General features: G+C 40.6%; 1 protein-coding gene across 1 annotated transcript in view; it reads right to left on the minus strand.

Moving 5' to 3' along the window:
- LOC131702938 (neurogenic locus notch homolog protein 1-like) overlaps positions 1-17,217 on the minus strand; it is a 35,143-nt gene extending 17,926 nt beyond the window's left edge. Inside the window, exons 1-4 of the mRNA XM_059005697.1 lie at positions 16,913-17,217; positions 14,719-14,803; positions 1,901-2,163; positions 1,462-1,800 (exon numbers count right to left, since the gene is read on the minus strand). Of these exons, the coding sequence (XP_058861680.1) occupies positions 1,462-1,800; positions 1,901-2,163; positions 14,719-14,803; positions 16,913-16,970 (745 nt within the window). The 5' untranslated portion in view covers positions 16,971-17,217. The remainder of the gene's footprint in view (positions 1-1,461; positions 1,801-1,900; positions 2,164-14,718; positions 14,804-16,912) is intronic.
- Between the last annotated feature and the right edge of the window lie 1,105 nt (positions 17,218-18,322).

Genomic DNA, 18,322 nt, shown 5'->3' on the forward strand with positions numbered 1-18,322 from the left:
GTGATCACGTTTTACCCAAATAGCTACTTAGGGTTATTTATATTTATAAATTAGGCGGTATAACATTCAACTGCAGTCGGCCTACATGCTTGGAGACCTTTTCAATCATGTCACAGTTTAGTTGTATGTGTTAGAACCGTATAAAAAAGTACGACGAGATGTCTTTTGCAACATCACCCCTGATATGAAATGGTTCAACCCCAAGCAAGGAAGCAACCCTGTTCCCCTCAGACAGCTCGCTGACTGAAATCCAAGACTGATGAACAACGGAATCAGCAAGAAGAATCAAGAACAGCAACCAGAGAGACAGAAATGACTGAGAACAGATTTACAAGATGTCTTCCCTTATCAAGATGAATCTGTTCTCTCTCACACAACCAGATACAGGCAGGGCTGTTAAAAGGAACAGCTCGCCGGAACTTGAGGGAGGAGAGTCGGAGAAAAAAAGATCAGAATTGCATGACGGGGAGGATAAAGGAAGTCTTTTATTGCATTGCTGGACTATTTTAATAGCAACAATCGAATCAAATTATCCATCACCACATGAGATCGCCATGCATGAAAAGGTTAAACTTTGTAAGGATGTTGTGCTTTCAGTTTCCAACCACAATTCCTATAGCTTTAAAGGCATATTATTAATAGTAAAATCACTAGAGCTTTCTGACCAATGAACAGCACAATGAACTAGGCAATTATATAATGCGAGGAAAGACTTCAATACCAGCAACCAGCTGTAACAGGAGCCCATCCTACAGAAAAGTTTGGGTTCCCTTGCTTTTAAAACAGCCTGACGTCTATACTGTGTGTCCACAGGTGCCTGCCCTGTCTAGGCCACAAGGCTCTGCTTTTCGGATGTTGTTGTTCAGATGTTTCCTCCTGATAGCATGTGAACATGTCCCTGCTCTCCCCCATTCACACACTCACACAGACACACGGATAAGAAACATTCAAGACCTCTAACCTATTACTCCATACAAAAGCACAGCAACAGAATCATTTTACATTGGGAGGGAGGTTAAAAAGTATGGTAACATTTTAAATTACGTGACCACAGAAGTACAGTTCATACCAAGAAAGACCTGTGTTAGGTCCTACATATGGATCATATTCCACTTTGAAAGGCCAACCTTTGCTGGAACCTTTGCACAAATTATATATATATATATATATATATATATATATATATATATATATATATATATATATATATATATATATATATATATATATATATATATATATATATATATATATATATATATATATATATATATATATACACACACACACACACACACACATATACATATATATATATATATATATATATATATACACATATACATATATATATATATATATGTATGTATATATACACATATACATACACACACACACATATACATACACACACACACGCACGCACGCACGCACACACACACACGTGAAAGCTCACTGTACCTGGCAGGCAGGCGCAGTCGTAGGAGGTATCTCCAGTCTGCCGGCAGGTTCCCCCGTTCTGGCAGGGCGAGGGGTTGCATGGCACGTAAGGGATCTCGCAGTTCTTTCCAATGTACTGCTGCTGGCACTCGCACCGGTAGGAGCCAAACTCGTTGACGCACTTGCCTCCGTTCTGGCACGGAGAGGGGCTCAGGGCGCACTCGTTCTTGTCTTGCTTGCAGGACGGGCCGTGGAATCCCGAGGGGCAGCTGCAGATGTAGTGCGCTTCAAACGGGGAGCACTGGCCGCCGTTGGCGCAAGGGTTGGAGGCGCAAGGATCAGCCTGTTGACACGTCTCACCTGGGAGTAGTAGTGAATTAAAATGCGATACTAGTTCAGCATCTGAACTTAATTTCATCTGTAAAGCTACCCAAGTACATATTGAGTATTTGTTTTTTACCTGACCACCCTGGCGGACACCGGCATTTGTATTCCTTGAGGCTGATGAGCTCACAAGTCCCTCCGTTCCTGCAGGGGTTGTTTAGGCACACGTTATCAATGGGTGTGAGGCAGAGACGGTCAGTATAGCCAACACGGCACATGCAGGTATAATCCACCGTGTTGCCATGGTTAAACGGACGACACGTTCCTGCGTTCTTGCATGGCGAGCTGAGACAGGGGTTTGGGTACTCACACCTGCTGCCGAAATAGTCGATGGAACATCTGGAAAGACAATGACATGACACGGTAATTACAGGGGGACTTAGCAGTCAGTTTTAGCTGGAAACAAATAACCCTTCATTTTACAAAACTGATAACTTGGTTGCTTGTTTTGTAAAATAAGTTATGGTGCCACACACTGAGTTTAGCTATCCATACAGCTTATTTGAAGCCAAAAACCAACAAGCGTTCAAAAACCTGATTAGAATTATTTTGGTTTTAACTAGTTAAAAATTAATTTTGTTTTTACATAACTATTTGTCCTGGTTTTGGAAACGTGATTACTTAAAAAACACCCCCATCCCTAATGCTCCATTTCCTCTGAGTTTAGGCCTCTGTGTATCCAGGCTCCATTTCAGCATGAAGTGTTAATCAGTATTTTTCAACCAACCATGCCGCCCTTGCTAACCCCAGTAATTACCAATCCAAAACAGAGGTTTGGGGAGGGGGTAGTCTCCAGTTCCTTTTGAACCTGATTGTGCATGGGAATTCTAAATGGGATTGACACGCCACTTCACCACCTGCCCCCCTGCGTTCCCCAGAGACCACTGCGCCTATAAATCACCAACACAAGAAAAGGATGGTCACTCCTTCACAGGCACCCTCCTGCTAAACATGCAGACAAAGGCATTTGGGGTCACTGACTGCCAGTGTGCCAAACTACTTTAGTATATGTGTGGGTGGGGGGGGGGGGGGGGGGGGGGGGGACGACTGTTAGACTGTACCTCTCTCGAAATACTTCCCTGAACAATGGAATTGCACCCAACCCCTCCCCCCTCCCCCCTCCCCATACAATTGGATGACCAAAAATCCCACATAATTAAACATATGCTAATGTGTCTGTGTACTCCCTGTCTAAAATAAACCTGCAAAAAAAAAAAAAAAAAGGGCCATTCATACCAAAAGGAAAAATCTCACAGGACAACCCCTTGTCAACAGCTCTTAGACAAAAAAATCTGCCGTCTTCATGCATTTCAGCTCCCTTTTTTTGTAGGACTCATTCTTTCAAAAAAACAAGGTACTGTCTGTCTGTTCTTTTGAACTTAGCGCTAACATTGGGGAGGGGTCTCTACCTGAATACCTTGTATTCTTTTAGCAGAGTAGGCCTCTCCAACATCAATCAGGACTGCATAAAAGGGAGAATAGTTTGCAAAATTCTCTCAAAGTCTTTACAGATTCTATAAAAACAGGGCTTTATAACAGAGTTGGCACCACCACAACATACTGCTACCAGCTTCACAATTCTTTCCAGATGATACAAAAGATGTTATTTTTCAAACATGACAATGCTAAAACCAACGCAAATCACCAGACACTAACAAATGCTCTTTGGATCTATGCCAAATGCCGCCAAATCTCGCCTCCACCCCAGGAACAGCAGTCTACCTTGGGGGGGGGAGCCATGCTGTTTTTACAATGTGGCTCCTGGGGTTTAGTAGGTCTAAACTTTTGCTCATGCAACAAAACATTTTGGTGGATGCCATGGGCTTCAGAAAGCACATTTGGTAAACACAACGCTCCACTTAACGGCCCTACACAGCGTACACTGCAATGCACTGTCTGATTCGATCCCATCACTTCCCTGGAGATCAAGAGCCTTGGAGTTATTTGATCATCCCCAGTCCAAAGCCCTGCATACATTGCGTTAAGCCTTTTGGTACACGGTTCTGTTTCACTAGCCGCGTATTTCATTAGTTTGATGGGAGGCCAACTTGTTGCATAAACCTTGTCTTTAATGTTTTGTTGACTGAAGTTATACACATAGAATCCTTCTCATAGGATTAGTAAAAAAAAAAAATATATACAAAATAATAATAAATCATAAAATGTTCACTTAAAAGGATCTGGGGTCAGGAAAACAAATGGGTTGACAAAAGACTTCAATACAAATACATGTTGTAATGGACTGATACTTCTTGACGTTTATCTGATGGCTGCATGTAGCAGGACTGGATTAAATATATTGTTTTTATTTTCTGAAAGCTTGTGTCTAGATTTTTATTTGAAGGAATTCAGTTACATTAATGAACAACAGTCTTTCCATCTGTGGCACCAAATTCTTTTTCCTTTTGTAAGAGGGAGATGTTTTATATCTATAAAAAAAAAAAAAAAAAGAAAATGCTATTTGCGTCTCATTGTGTCCGGGAATTTGCAAGGATTCTTGAACATCAAGTAATGAGATTTTATTATCCCAGCCAAAAAATAAATAAATAAAAAATTGGGCATAATGAAGAGGGGCATCTGCTGGCCTCCCAGAAAGGCCACGAGGAGCAGGTGCGCATGTTAATGAGCGGACGGCAGCTGCTGGCCGCCCCGCCACCAATCACACGCAGGAATTGGCTTGTTGAGAAGAAAAGAAAAGGCCGGGCTCCTGGCTGGCTGAACGGCGTCCCTGCGGCCTGGATTCAGGCATGCTGTCTTTATGAGTGGGCTCATTGTTCCAGCAGCCTTTCAGAGCTGACCGAAGGCATGCTGACTCCAAACTGCGAGAGTGTGCATTCAGCTGTTAAACTTACCATCGCTCATTCTCTCGCTCTCTTTTTTTTTGTACTACTGCAGCTCATTAAAGATCACACTTGCCTGCAAACTCAACGCCGCAATATTACAGTATAAGAACACGGTTTTCTCCCTCTAATAATTTCAGTCTTCAGTCAAAACTGGAAAAGGAGCTTCTCTATATTATCATTCATAAACAAACACACTGAAATTAGAAATACTAAAAAACAAAAATTCAAATGACAAACGTATCAACTACACTAGACTGCTAGTTTCTCTGTATTAAACCAAGACAGTTTTAATTGGCTGCTGCTGCCGTATCAGATGCTGAAAAAAGTCACTAGTATACAGACACTCAGCACAGGGGGAAAAGAAACTGCTTTTGAACATCTGCACCATTCCAAAAAAAATCCTTACTGACAGCTTATCATCACCCACCCAGTTCAAAGGTTTGCCTCTGTAGTTTCCAGCTAGCTTCTGACTCAATTTCCTCTGGGAGAACATCAGAAAAGTCTACCAATAATGAAGATACATGTATGGAGAAGTCATATAAGGCTGCATAATAAAACCACACACAGCATGCAATGCAGTCTTGCTTTTCTGTTTACCCGGTGCCCCGAGTGAGAGGCGCCAACTCTTTCTGAGTTTACACTCTCAAGCCTGCTTGTGCCCCGGTCGACACTCCTGAATGAAACAGATCTGGCAGCCTCACTTTGCAGGTCACTGTGAAATCTCTCACCCTCTTTGAAATAACTTCAGTCTCGCCCTGGCCTGATAAAATCCCCAGTCTGGGGGGAAAAGCGAAGACCTTTAGTCTCCCTTTTCACATCGCTGCTTTAGTTACACACCGTGCTCTAAAAATATTTGGAACTTCAGTTCCCCAGCGCATGGTGCTGAAGAATTCTTGCCGTTTATTCTTTAACTTGGCGGAAAAGTGTTAAATACATGGTCAGCAAAAAATACTCAAGAAAGCGGCTGTACTCTACCTGGTCACTAATTACCACTGAAAACATATTTGAACGCTTCTCCGTTTTAATTGAGGCTGGCTAGTTCCACAAAATACAACTGGCTGTTCATTAAGTTAGTGCTAAATTATTAAACTTAAAAAGGTGTATGGGTTTAATCCAAGTAATGAATGACTAATTGAATAATTAGAATGTTTAAAAAAAATAAGAGGCAAAATGTAAAAGTAGCACAGGCCAGAGAAATTGATTTAGTATCAATAGCCTGAGCCATTTCACTCTAACTGAACCCTATTCTTTTGCCAGCCCCTATAAAAGAAAGGCAAAGCTCAGCTCCATCTCCTTTGTGCAGTAGCCACAACCATTAGACTTCCTGGAACAGGTTTCTTTCAGTGCAGCAATGTGCTTCCCAACACAACCCATGGCAGATGTTTCCATGACCTCTGACCCCAAGCTATTTGAAGCTGTGATGTTTTCCTCCTCAATGGGCTAAGCTGCCATCTGCCACTCTTGGGATCCAGGCACAGTGAAACGGTACCACACTTGTGTGTTTAAAAATGTCAAAACTCTGGAAAATGCCTTTGAAGGAAATCGCAAAGCACGCCTTACACATTAAAACAAAGGGCTTTTTCTAAGATTAAGTAGCAAGTGTTGAATCTACACCAATTATAATGTGAAATGAATGGTCTCATCTCTAGGAAATCTATCAGTAATAGCCAACTGTTCTACTAATTAAAACCACTGCAATTGAGAATCTTCTAGTGAAACACAGAATGCAGCACCAAGATTGAGTGTGAAATTGAAATAGTAAAGTTATGCTAAATGATCAAGTCAACCAGCTTTTAACATCACATATTCTTCCTATAAATGTAGGACTTCCCAAAGACTAACTAGACTAGCTTTTGGCTCCATATTACCCATTGAGCAACCTTTCCAGCAGAACATCTGCTAGATGCATCAGATCTGTATTTTGCCTGTGAGAAAACCTACACTCCAGGGACTGGTGGTTTGAATTAGAGGTCTGTATCTTTAGGCTAATTAATGGTGCCAGTAGCTCAAAGCGATTGTAAAACAAGTAAGTGCTTCCAGGTGGGAGCAGGTGAGTTGCACACACTGGCAGTAATGCATACTCTACATACTGTAGTATAGCTGAGATCTACCAGCTGTCATTTACCAACTGCTTATACTGCTAAAACCGTGCCGGTGGTTAAATCTCTGGTCTGAACTGCACTTAACTGCAAGTCAGTTAATAAGGATTTTGCTACACTTACTTGAGAAATGTGATCTTTAATAACAATACGTTCAAGGCAAACACAGCTGGGTAACAATGCGTCTTATTAAAGTTTGTTTCCTCCTACTGAGGTTGACAGAATGGAAGGTGCAAAACTGGGCTGGGTAGTAAGGGCCAAATACTTATTTTCTTCTAGATCCATTTAAAGTTCATCTGAAGTAGGAAGCAATCAATCCCGTTACTTTCTCCGTTTACTCAACCTATATCTTTGATGGAAACCGACTGCCCCTTTCTGCGTCAGTGCTACTGAGCTGTTTTAATGTCTAGTCTGTAGATATTCTCATATCTAGGTTAAGGTCAGTCTAATGCAGCCATTCAACCTACTTTAAAATTATGCACCCCAGCACATTAAGCACTGGAGCCTTGGAGGCCTCCCTCTCTCCCTGCAAGACTTCAAACAACTGCCTAACCTCTCCCAGTCAATAAAATAAAAGATAAAAAAACAGTAAAAAGATCCTGGCTGTCTGGAGACTTGGACTCGGAATACGTTCTTGGCAACAAACAGCATTGAAAATCCCTTTTTGCTCATTAGAAATAACCATTACACACTCACTGATTCAGTTATTCAAAAAAAACATTCATACACTGGAAAAGATGAGAACGTTGGAGAAGATTTGGGTCTGAAAACTAGATGGTACAAGTGGGGAGTTTAATGAATGAATCCATCATTTTAAAAATCTAAAAAAGGAACAAATTATGTTTTCTTGCCGATGCATATTTTATTGTGGTTAAAAGAAAGAAAAAAAAAAAAAAAAAAAAAAAAGACGTGCCAAGTATTGCTCTCAAAGCAAAATCTTTTTTCAAGAACGAGCATGTTTAAAAAGGGCCCAGATTTGCAATACGAAACTGCTGGATGACTCAAAACGTACAGTAGGTGTACTGTACCTACCCATTTCCCATACATAAAACAACGCTTTGAAGTATTCAATACTGACTTTCCCCCATATCAAGTTAAACATCATGACAAATTTCACCACCTAGTTAAAAAGATGCAAATTGCGCTGGGGAAATGAGGCAAGGGTTGTATACATGCTTTTAAGAACATGTGTACAGCTGAACAGGTTTGTATGCAGAATGTACTTTGGAATATCAAATATCCTGCAAGCTGAAGTGCCTTTCTCTTGAAAGTTGAATCCATCCGAACCCTAATTTACAAAAAGCCTCTTCTCAAAAGAGAGGCCTAGACAAAGACAGGCTCTCATTAAAGGAACAGTATTTTGGAGCTGCTGCCAGCTTCACAGGGTGTAAGAAGGGGAGGCACTCACCTCCAACACCTGCCTCTGTAAACCGTATGTCTTCTATTCAAGCTAACCTCTTTTCAATAGCGCACAGCCAGATGTAATTAGAGGGATAATGAAGCAGGTTGGGATAATGTTACTTAAGACAATCTTGCAATCAGAAGAAGAGGCTCTCAAAAACAGATGGGCCTGCTTGTGACTGCGGGAAGAATATTTTTTTTTTTTCTTAAAATCACAATCCATAAGGGGAATTTGGTTTGCTTGTCTGAATCTGAATTGTGTGTTGCTGATTGTTCTAGTCAGTACAATTTCTTTCACCTCCTGGATCTGGCTTTTAAGAACCAGCCCTAACTCTGTACCAATACATGGCCATATTCTTTACTTTAACAATGACTCAGTATAGACCTGGGCTCAATTACACTTGTAAATGTGCAATTTGTAATGAATTGCAATTACAATGTAATTGTAAGTAACTGCCGGTGAACCTTGACACCTGCGTAATTGTACTTATACCATATCAATTACAGTTCAATTACACATTTTCATCCAATCATTACTCTTGTATTTTCAATCACTTAACTACCCCACAAAATAAGTTGCAGAATATGTTTGTACCTGTGATGACTGTTAAATGTGTGAAGTTGTTTATACTCTTTAGTAAAATTGTATAATACAGAATCACAGGAAGAGACTGGACTTCCTGGAATACAGTAGATGTATCAGTAGTATCCAGCTCGTTAGATGGACCTGGTGTGTTTAAATATAGGGGTCTCATTAATTACTTCCACTTTGAATCGACACTTCATATCTAAACTGTGTAAATCCAGCTCTCAAAGACATGAGCGCATTTACATCTGGAAGAAACGACAACACGAGAGCCATCCAGTCAGAGTAATATCATCCAGCAGATATGCAGTTACACAGGAAATAGGGCCCAGTGCCAACCTTGCTGGATATTTGAGGGTCTGTTACAGTAAGCGTGCCCGTAACAAACCATGCCGTCCACCATCAGTGGGGCACCATACTTGTGATGGCAGGTGTTCTCAATGTACTGGAGATGGGGGAGGCAAGGAGGGAAGAGTGCGTCCTTCTGTTTCAGAATCAGCACCTAACCCACCATGATCTAGAATATTACAGCACACTATATTATTCTCAATTAGTTAAAAATGTGAAACGAATTAACTGCACTCTTGATGGTTTGAAAATGTGGTTTTGTGTTGAATTGAGTCGAGATGCCATATGCAGCGCTGCAACTTGCTCATTTGACCTCCATCTGAAAAAAGTAACGGCTGTGGTTTTTGTAACTCAGCTTTGGTCCCCCCTCACCCCCCTAGTTGCTGAGGTTTCGTGCCTAGGCCTCTCACGTAATTTCCTATTTCAAAACATCAGTGACAGTTCAGTGTTGTGTCTGTCGATATCTATGGGAAGCAGACCAGTTTACAGAAACGAAACTTGATACTGTCAAATAAATAAAGTCAGATCATAAAAAAAGGACAGTACACAGATCCTGGATTGTCTTGCGGTTTTCTGTTCAATTCAAAGAAGGTTACTGAAAATGCACATACCTTTCACATTTAAAACCTTTTAGGTCAACATAAATCCACTGAAAACTATGAAAGAAAGAGAACACACACCGATGGCAGCATCCGTCTGGGTGCAGAGCCTCTGGTCTTGTTGGATTCCTCTTTTCTGTTCCCTAGTTACCCACCTTTTCACCTCTGAATAAGGAAGGCCAAGACCTGCCTACCCTTCTGACTCAAAAGCCTGTATCCATCAGACATTAAAATCATCCCAGTATCATTTTGTAAATTGACAAGGGGAGGCTTTTCAATTCCTGAATTCTCAAAAGAGAGGTCACATCCTGTTATTTTCTTTTCAGTGGGGCTTCTTATCTTTTTCCATTTGCCGTTAAGGGTTAGAAAGGCCAGGGGTGTCTCAAAGCAAATGGTCCCCGGGCTAGAGGCGACTGCTGGGAGTTGTTTACATAGGTGTGTACGGGACGATTTTCAAACACCTCCTGTATCACACAACTGTGATTTAAGAGATGAGTCAGGATATGGGTAAGCACCCAACAGTTTGTTTTCCATAAAGTAATGCATATGTGTCTTAACTTCCCATTCTCCAACACCACCTTCCTGAAACATAGTGGGTTTCATTTGTTTTGTTTTTGTAACCAACTGCTGTTGGAAACAGAGCACCCCCGGGAATCGGCCTGACCACAGTGAGAAGTGAAGCTTAAACTGACTGTCAAATAAGTTCACCACAGCAGAACCGGGATAAAAATGACTACGCTCGGTTATTTTGGTGAATGAAAACAAAAACACAAATCTGCTGTTTTGGCCCGGCCTGCGTCTATGGAAACTGAAACACTGATGCAGACAATTTCAGCCGGAAATATGTTTTGACAGCCTAAAGCAAAGGCTAATTGAGAGTATACACGGTTTGTATCATTAACATACCTAAGCAATCCCTGAAGCACAGTTTCTCACTCTGGGGCCTGAAAATCTCATGGATAATTGGTATTTAAAAAAAAAAATTAAAATGTTTAATGTTCTACCTAATGGTTTAAGGCAGTAACTGTTTAACCAATGTTTCTAATCAAAGCCCACCACAGGTCCCAAGAGACTTGCTGAAGGAGGTGAAGCACAGCTCAATGCTCTGGAAGCAATCTTCTGAAAATGTGACTAGAAAGTGCACACAGTTGTTTAAACACAAGACAGATAGTCTCCAACAAGCCAAGTGCTTTTTACAGCTCAAAGAAGAAAATCCCCTCAACCAGCATTACCTAATCAAAAATACAGACACTGCAGTAATGAGATATGAAACTATTTCTATCTTTTTTTATTATTATTATTATTATTATTATTATTATTATTATTATTTTCTCAGTGCTTCTGGCCAGGGCGCTTTGTTTGACACAGCAAAATCCCACATCTTTCCTCGAAGCAGCAAAATCCACTTCATTCAGATCTGAAACGTTGCTTGTGTGAGCTCCAAAATTAGCATCAAAAAAACAAAAGGAAGTGGCTTTGAAAGTTCAGAGAGGCAAGACGCTGGAACAACGGAAGGTCAGGAGGCAGCATCATCAGCACGTCCTACTTCCAATATGTTTTGAAGCACAAACATGTTTTCTAATGTTTACTGAAGGTTATTCATCTTTTTTATAATGGAATCAGGCAGACACGGGGAAGGAAATAAGACTCCCATTGTATAGCAGTTTGATCCATTCCTGGTTTTACTATAAATTTAATAAGACCCACCTGAGCTTGTTACCTATACACTGGGGCTAATCAGGCTTGTACTAAAACCTGGAATGAGTAAACTGCTATTGAAAAGGAGTCTTATTTCCATCCCTGCAGATACAGATACTGTTACTGTCAAGCAGGTGAAGAGATTTGTACGGCATTCAGTGCACTTTGTTTAGGGTTGACTGTGTTTACATGATAAACAAAGCTCCCGGGCAATTTGCAAGCGTGACAGGTGAATCCTAGTATATGAAACAAGTGCACACAGTACTACCCCCTTAATAAAGAATTGTTGAAAAACCTCTTCCTCATAAACCTACAGCCGTTGCTCGTTGTTCCACAGTGTGACGTTGCTGTGCCCTGCTAGCCAGCACTCTGGAACGGACTGTTACACTTTAGGAATTTCACTTCATTAGATTTGAGACATTCCCATCAAGCTTAATTAACCTGCTGACAGGGGCACCTACCCCCATGCTGGTCACACATTAACACAGGGTCAGGGTACCCCTACCTCAATGAATGAGCTTGACTGCTTCACAGGAGTAACCCACCTGTCACTACTCAGAGAGTCTAGGATGACTTTCACAAAACAGAAATTTAAAAAATAAGCCTTCTCACTGCACTTGACTGAACATGAAAAACTACCACATCCCACCACAAAACAGGCTGCAACCAAATGGACTGAATCACTGAAAATCAAAGCTTGCCTGTATACCTGACAGTTTGTTCAGAAGTGTGAAAGGTTTTGCCCATTCACTGTGCATAAGCAGTGCTCAGCCTCACATTCAGCTTTGTTCAACTACCTTACAGACTACTTGCACTCCACTTTCTATGTTGCCATAACCATTTAACAGTGTGGTATTACACTGCGCCTCTTAATACTTTTCCACCTCCTGGTACAATAGATACAGACATTAGGCTCTGTCTTAATTCCAGTAAACACCAACAAAAGATCAGAATAGCCTACTCAACAAATCATTATATATAATTACCTATCCAGAGCCTCCCTCCCCCCCTTACATTAAAATGATCTCATCTCCAGTTTTACAATAATAAATGTGACTTGCTATTCCTGTTTCACATCAATATGTTGCCAATATTGTTTTCTCACTGTTAAAGGACAGCCTTAGCTTTAGCGCTATTGTCTTATTTATGTCTTAATTGGCACAGGAAAGTGGATTCTACCAGCGTCATGCAAATGACAAACTAATTCACTGTTGTTGTTTTCACATACTGTGTATTACAAATAAAATATTTCTGCAGCAGTATATTTTAAGACCGGCTAGAATCTTACTGAGTAATTTCATAACCGACACAACCCCACCTCTTCCTCCTTTAGTTACACATTGTACCATTACAGAAACGTGCGACAAAGCCACGAAGAGGAAAAGACTTCTCATGAGAAAACAATAGCTGAAGCAAGTGACTGGCAAAATCAACTAAACAAGAAAGCAGTATGGGAAAAAAAAAATAAAAAACACAAAACTGCTTCACACCTTGAGAAACGTAGTTCAGTGCTTACAACTCAGTGGACTAATCTGAAAAAAACAAATATTCCTACTTGCTTTTTTGTAAGCATATATGCCTACAAGGCATAGAATTTTGGCTTTAAAAACCAATGCCATCTAGACATACTTTTTTTCTACCCTCAGAAACAAAAGACAACGTTCACCACAAAAGCCACCGAGATACAACAGGTGCTTCCAACAGCACTGCCAACCAAATTTCCGTTCAGCAGTTTAAAGAAAGACAAAACATGGAAAAGCCACAAAAATAAACGATCAAGAAAACCAATGACAGGAGTTTGATGTTTGTCTTTGGGTATCCCTTTCAGCTAAGCTCAAAATAAAGGAAACAAAATGTGAAATCATACACATACATGCACAATTTCATTTTTGCTTTTTTTGTATTAGATTTTTTTAAATTCCATGCATTGGCTGAAGAAAGAAAAAGGGGACCAAAAGACAACCCTGTTCTGCTTTTGGGGAAAGAAATGCTTTCCCGTTGTTGGAAAAGCTTCTCTCATCTATAGTACTTATTTCACCTCACTTTCTAGTTGCAAGAGTTTGAGAGGAGAACATGGACAATAGTGGCTTTGTGGCCAGGCTACACATCATGCCAGACAGAATGAAGACCTGGACGCTAGCCAAGGTGGTTCATTTCATTCAGGATCCACTTAGAGATGCAAAAACGCAAACTTGGGCTATTTCACCCTCTACTTTACTTCATTACTAAGATTGTAACCACGATTAAGAGTAAACAGATACCACTGCATTAGTGCGAACTTGGAGAGCCAGTATTTGCTGTTGGTACAGATTTAACTCAGAGTGCAGGTTGAGACGAAGGAGAGAATTTGCTTTATAACTGAGTGAGCGCTGTTATACAAGCTGCTGGTACCCAGGATCACATTGGAATTGAGATGTATCTCAATGGGAGCTCATTCTAGATGGAAATAGAAATTGATAAATTATTTAGATGGAACCTGTCTTATACAACATTGACAATTTGATTATGTATTTTTCAGAATGCTATCCCAAAGCAATCTAATTAGAGATCATTGCCATATGTACTCTTAAATGAGAATTATTGGATGCATTAGACAAGAAAGAATGCCCATTCAAAAAAAAGAGAGAGGAGGGAAGTGGGGGGCTGAGCATTCTGGGAAGCCACACAACGATTAGTCACACAGCATTAATCTGCTTCCTTACAATAGCTGCAGAGTTTTAACCGAACCCCAGCTGTCGCCCCGTGAAAGAAAAGAGAAAACAAGATTTAGAGCATCAAGCGTCCAGGAGACTTCTGCTAGAGAAAAGTGTCCTGCATTCATTAGTGACTTCAAGAGAGAAGGGGGAAAAGATGCAGGCCTTTGTCTGCTAAATTGCTCATGTGCCTAATTAATTTGCAAGAGGATTTTTTGTTTTGTTTGTTTGTTGCAGATGCCTGGGCAGAGGTAGAGCACCAATAAGAGAACTAAAATAGAAGACACCACAAAAAGCGCAGATGCTCAATGTTGCCAGGGAAAGTTACCATTCAAACTCTGGCTTGAACACTCTCCAAAGCTCAGATGGTTACAGTGCGTCTTCATCTGTATAGAAAAAGATACTCTGAAATTAGGAAAGAAAGTTCAAAGAAAAAAAAAAAAAAAGACTGGCCCCTGTAACTATTATTTTGTTTTTTCAGTGTTTGTGGAAAAGATATATGGAAGTATGCTATTATACTTTTGGGTAGAAAGTAGAACCTGTGCACACCACCTCACTGGAGCAGAAATGTGGTTTATCATTGCTAACTTGACTTCTGGAATTGTGGTTCTGACTTCGTAAACTTACTTGCATTCCCCAGTTCCGCCTGGGCCATTGTCACACCTCCCACCATTCAAACATGATTCAGCAGGCAGGAGTGTGCATCTTGAACCTGTTAAGATAAATACCAGAGTTATGTTTGATTTAAATCATTCCCAATCACTATGAAGACATTCTGTAACCGCTTAATCCTATAGAGGGTTGCGGTGAGCCAGAGACTAACCTGGCTGACATAGGGTGCAAGATGGGACTACACCCTGGACGGGACTCCAGTCCATCGCAGGGCAATTAAGGGACAATTTAGAGAGGCCAGTCCACCTAGCCAGCATGTCTTTGGACTTTGGGAGGAAACCGGAGTACCCGGAGAAAACCCACACGAACACTGGGAGAACATGTAAACTCCACACAGACAGACCCCCGAGGCCAGAATCGAACCCAGGACCCTGGAGCTGTGAGGCAGCAGCGCTACCCACCACACCACCCACTAATCAAAAGATGCTAAACTTTATTCTACAGTGCTCGAGTGGTAAAAATAGGTAATGACAAGTAGCTGTATGCTTGCTAGTTCGCTGTATGCGCCACTGGTGGACAGACACCCTTAAGATTAAAGAAATGCTACATACAGTACTCCGTGTTTAGTTTGGCAGCTAAAGCGTGTCATGCAGTCCCTTTGTGTGTGTGTGTTTTCTTTCTTTATGTACTTCAATTTCATATCAATTCCTCTGTAAAGTGGCCTCATGATGCTTAAAAACGGTGGAGTTGTGTGTAATTCTGGCGTGCGAGTTCGTGGGAAAAAAACAACAGCTGCAGAGCAGGGGCTCCTCAAGAGTTTAAACAAAAGGAGAAATCGGAGTCGTCCTTTGTGGTATAGGGGGAAAAAAACACTCATGTTGCATTGTTTACTGTAGGGCAGGATAACACCGTACCTCCTCGACACACACTATCCCCCCACCCCCCCGGGCTTCCTCAACCCGCTAGACAGAGCACGCGCACAGACTTTCAGTCGCTGCGACAATCTTGCGGTCTTCAAAAAAACCAGAGTACGTTGATGTACTTTGAGCTCTGTCACCGCGCTTTGTTGTGAACACATTTCTAACTTTTACAGCGGCATCTGTACGGTGATCTAACTTCACTTTCAAAATGCGCTACTTATTCATAGGTTTGCTGAAGTTGTTTATTTCAGAATTCACCCTAAAAATATTAACACAAATATCAAAAAAGTAGTCGACTTCCCCTGAACAGTTTCACTTTACGCCAGCTTCTTACCGTAACTTTGATAAAGTGATACAGTAAGTAGCTACTGTGAGATAAACACCAAATGACACTAGTATTTGCTTTTTCGTTCTGAAGCAGTGCGATACTAGAATTTGGGCATCTGACACACTCTTAGTTGAATCACATAAGGTCATTTGAGTCATAAATGCATGTTTTAAAAATATTAAAATGATATGCAATACATTTTCCCACAAGAAAATGTGTGAACAAAACGTACCTAAACTGATGCAAATATCGCACAATCATAGGTTAAGCGCAGTTGGAAAACCTGTTTCACACATTCTGGTTCTCACTCCTACATATTATTGTGTCGCAAAAGCACAAGCACAAAAGTCCCCCAAATTTTGCTTACATACAAGGGCGATAGAGAATGAAAAGTGTTAGACGTCAAGTAATATAGTTACACCCCTTTTCTAAACGGCACTTAGGCTGCATTTACACACACCACAGTTTACTGGAGATAATTCAAGACAAACCAAGTCATGGGCCAATATTTTCGAATTTACATTTTACAATAATATATCAAAATACTAACAAACAAAATCGTTGTTTAAAGTATACGCTAAAGCTGAAGCGTAAGGAACCGCATCAGAAATAAAACAAATACGGTCTGCTCTACCAGGCAGAACAGAAGCAACAAGTGTCTTCTTAAGCGCGGAACAAGCGGATTCTCAGGATCGCAGAAACAAAACGACCAGTCCATATTCTGTTGTTTTTTTTAAGTCAATTACAAAAGATAATAAGATTGGGGTACTTTAAAAAAAACAACAATGTTTCTTGTTAGGTAAATACACTTTTACACACAATAAAACAAATAGTACCCCCCCGAAAAGTCGCGCACTACAGAAATTCGTTTAATTCAATTCCTGGTTTCTTGTATCAGCCCCTTCAATGGGAAAGTGGATACTTGCACTAACTCTTCTGTATTATAGCTCTTGCAACTTACCTCGTGTTAAAGCAACCAGTGATATCAAAAATATTAGTTTCACAAAGAAGTGATGCATTCCTTCTCTTCTGCTTTAAATATTCTTAATACTTCCACGTAGGGTTAGCATAGATCCAAACGTTTTTTTTGTTCTTTCTTCCAAGTGTTTAAAACATATATAATATCCTTAATAAATAAATCCCAGTAACGATTACTCCTTGGAATTGATCCTAGTGGTGCGTGTGTGCTGCTCTCTCATCAGCTTCTCAAGTCTAAATGATTCAACATGTCAAGCACAGCAATCTCCACCCGGCACTCAGGGGCGTTATCCTTCCGCGCAGGTACTTCTGAAACAAATCCTTTTCTCCTAAAGCCGTATCTCAAATATCATTGGGAAAATCACACCTGTCTGTTCAAAGTAGCTTTGCACAACAAAACAACCTGCAGTTAGAACTACTTTAATGGACGGTTGCGATTTCTGGACAATTTTAAAACAGGAACTATGATTTTTCCCAGACAGAGCACTACTACTATAACAGGACTTAATAAAGTTTTGTGTGTGTGTGAGGCGGAGCGGTATGTCTAATTTGCAAATCAATGACGGGATGGCTTGGGGTAGCAGCTTGGTGACACAGCGGCGCTGCTTCTCTCTTTTGTTTATTATGGTAAGGAGAGCTCAAATCCCGAGAGTTATCTGCGGAGTTTGAGGGTAACAAAGGGATGAATACATCAATCTAAAACGCTTTCATTTTAGACCAACTTCAGTGTTTTAACGTGGCCGCGTACTGAAAGAAATGCCGGGTCGCCATAGAGAAGTATAAAAGTTTGTCACCGAATCTTGCTGCATTACTGAAATAATTGTTTGGATAAGAACCCAGTACTTTGCGATTACCATTTAGATCAAACGCGGTAGTGGCATTGATTTGTGGTGCTAAGACCTAGTAACACCTAATGAGTGATTCTTATCATGCACAGGTCTACATAAAATATGTGGTTTAAAATAATAATAATTAAAAAAAAATGGTAGGGTCGACATTTACATAATTGCTTATACGTGAGTTAACCTGTCAACAAAGGGATTGGGCATGGGACTGCCTTTGTAGCCTCATGTTTAATGTTATTATTTTTATAAATACATCCTGATACTGCCCCGTATTGCTCATTGGAAGATACCTTGTTTTGTTTTGTGTCACCGACTAACCACAAACAGTGTCTTTCTGTGAATGTAAACCGTTGCACACAGGCCAAAAAAAAAAAAAAAATGTCAATGCATTTTTGAAAGAAAAACGGTGAGGCGCCCTGTTTCATTCTGCAAACTGTTTACTAATAAATCTGGCAGTGCAACTTGACTTATAAGGTATGCACACTGTAATGAGGACTAAATAATTGTGTCATCCATGGGAAAGAGTGTTCCATGTGTATCAGATTTTA

This window comes from Acipenser ruthenus, chromosome 31 (assembly GCF_902713425.1).
Source record: "Acipenser ruthenus chromosome 31, fAciRut3.2 maternal haplotype, whole genome shotgun sequence".
Lineage (NCBI taxonomy): Eukaryota > Metazoa > Chordata > Actinopteri > Acipenseriformes > Acipenseridae > Acipenser > Acipenser ruthenus.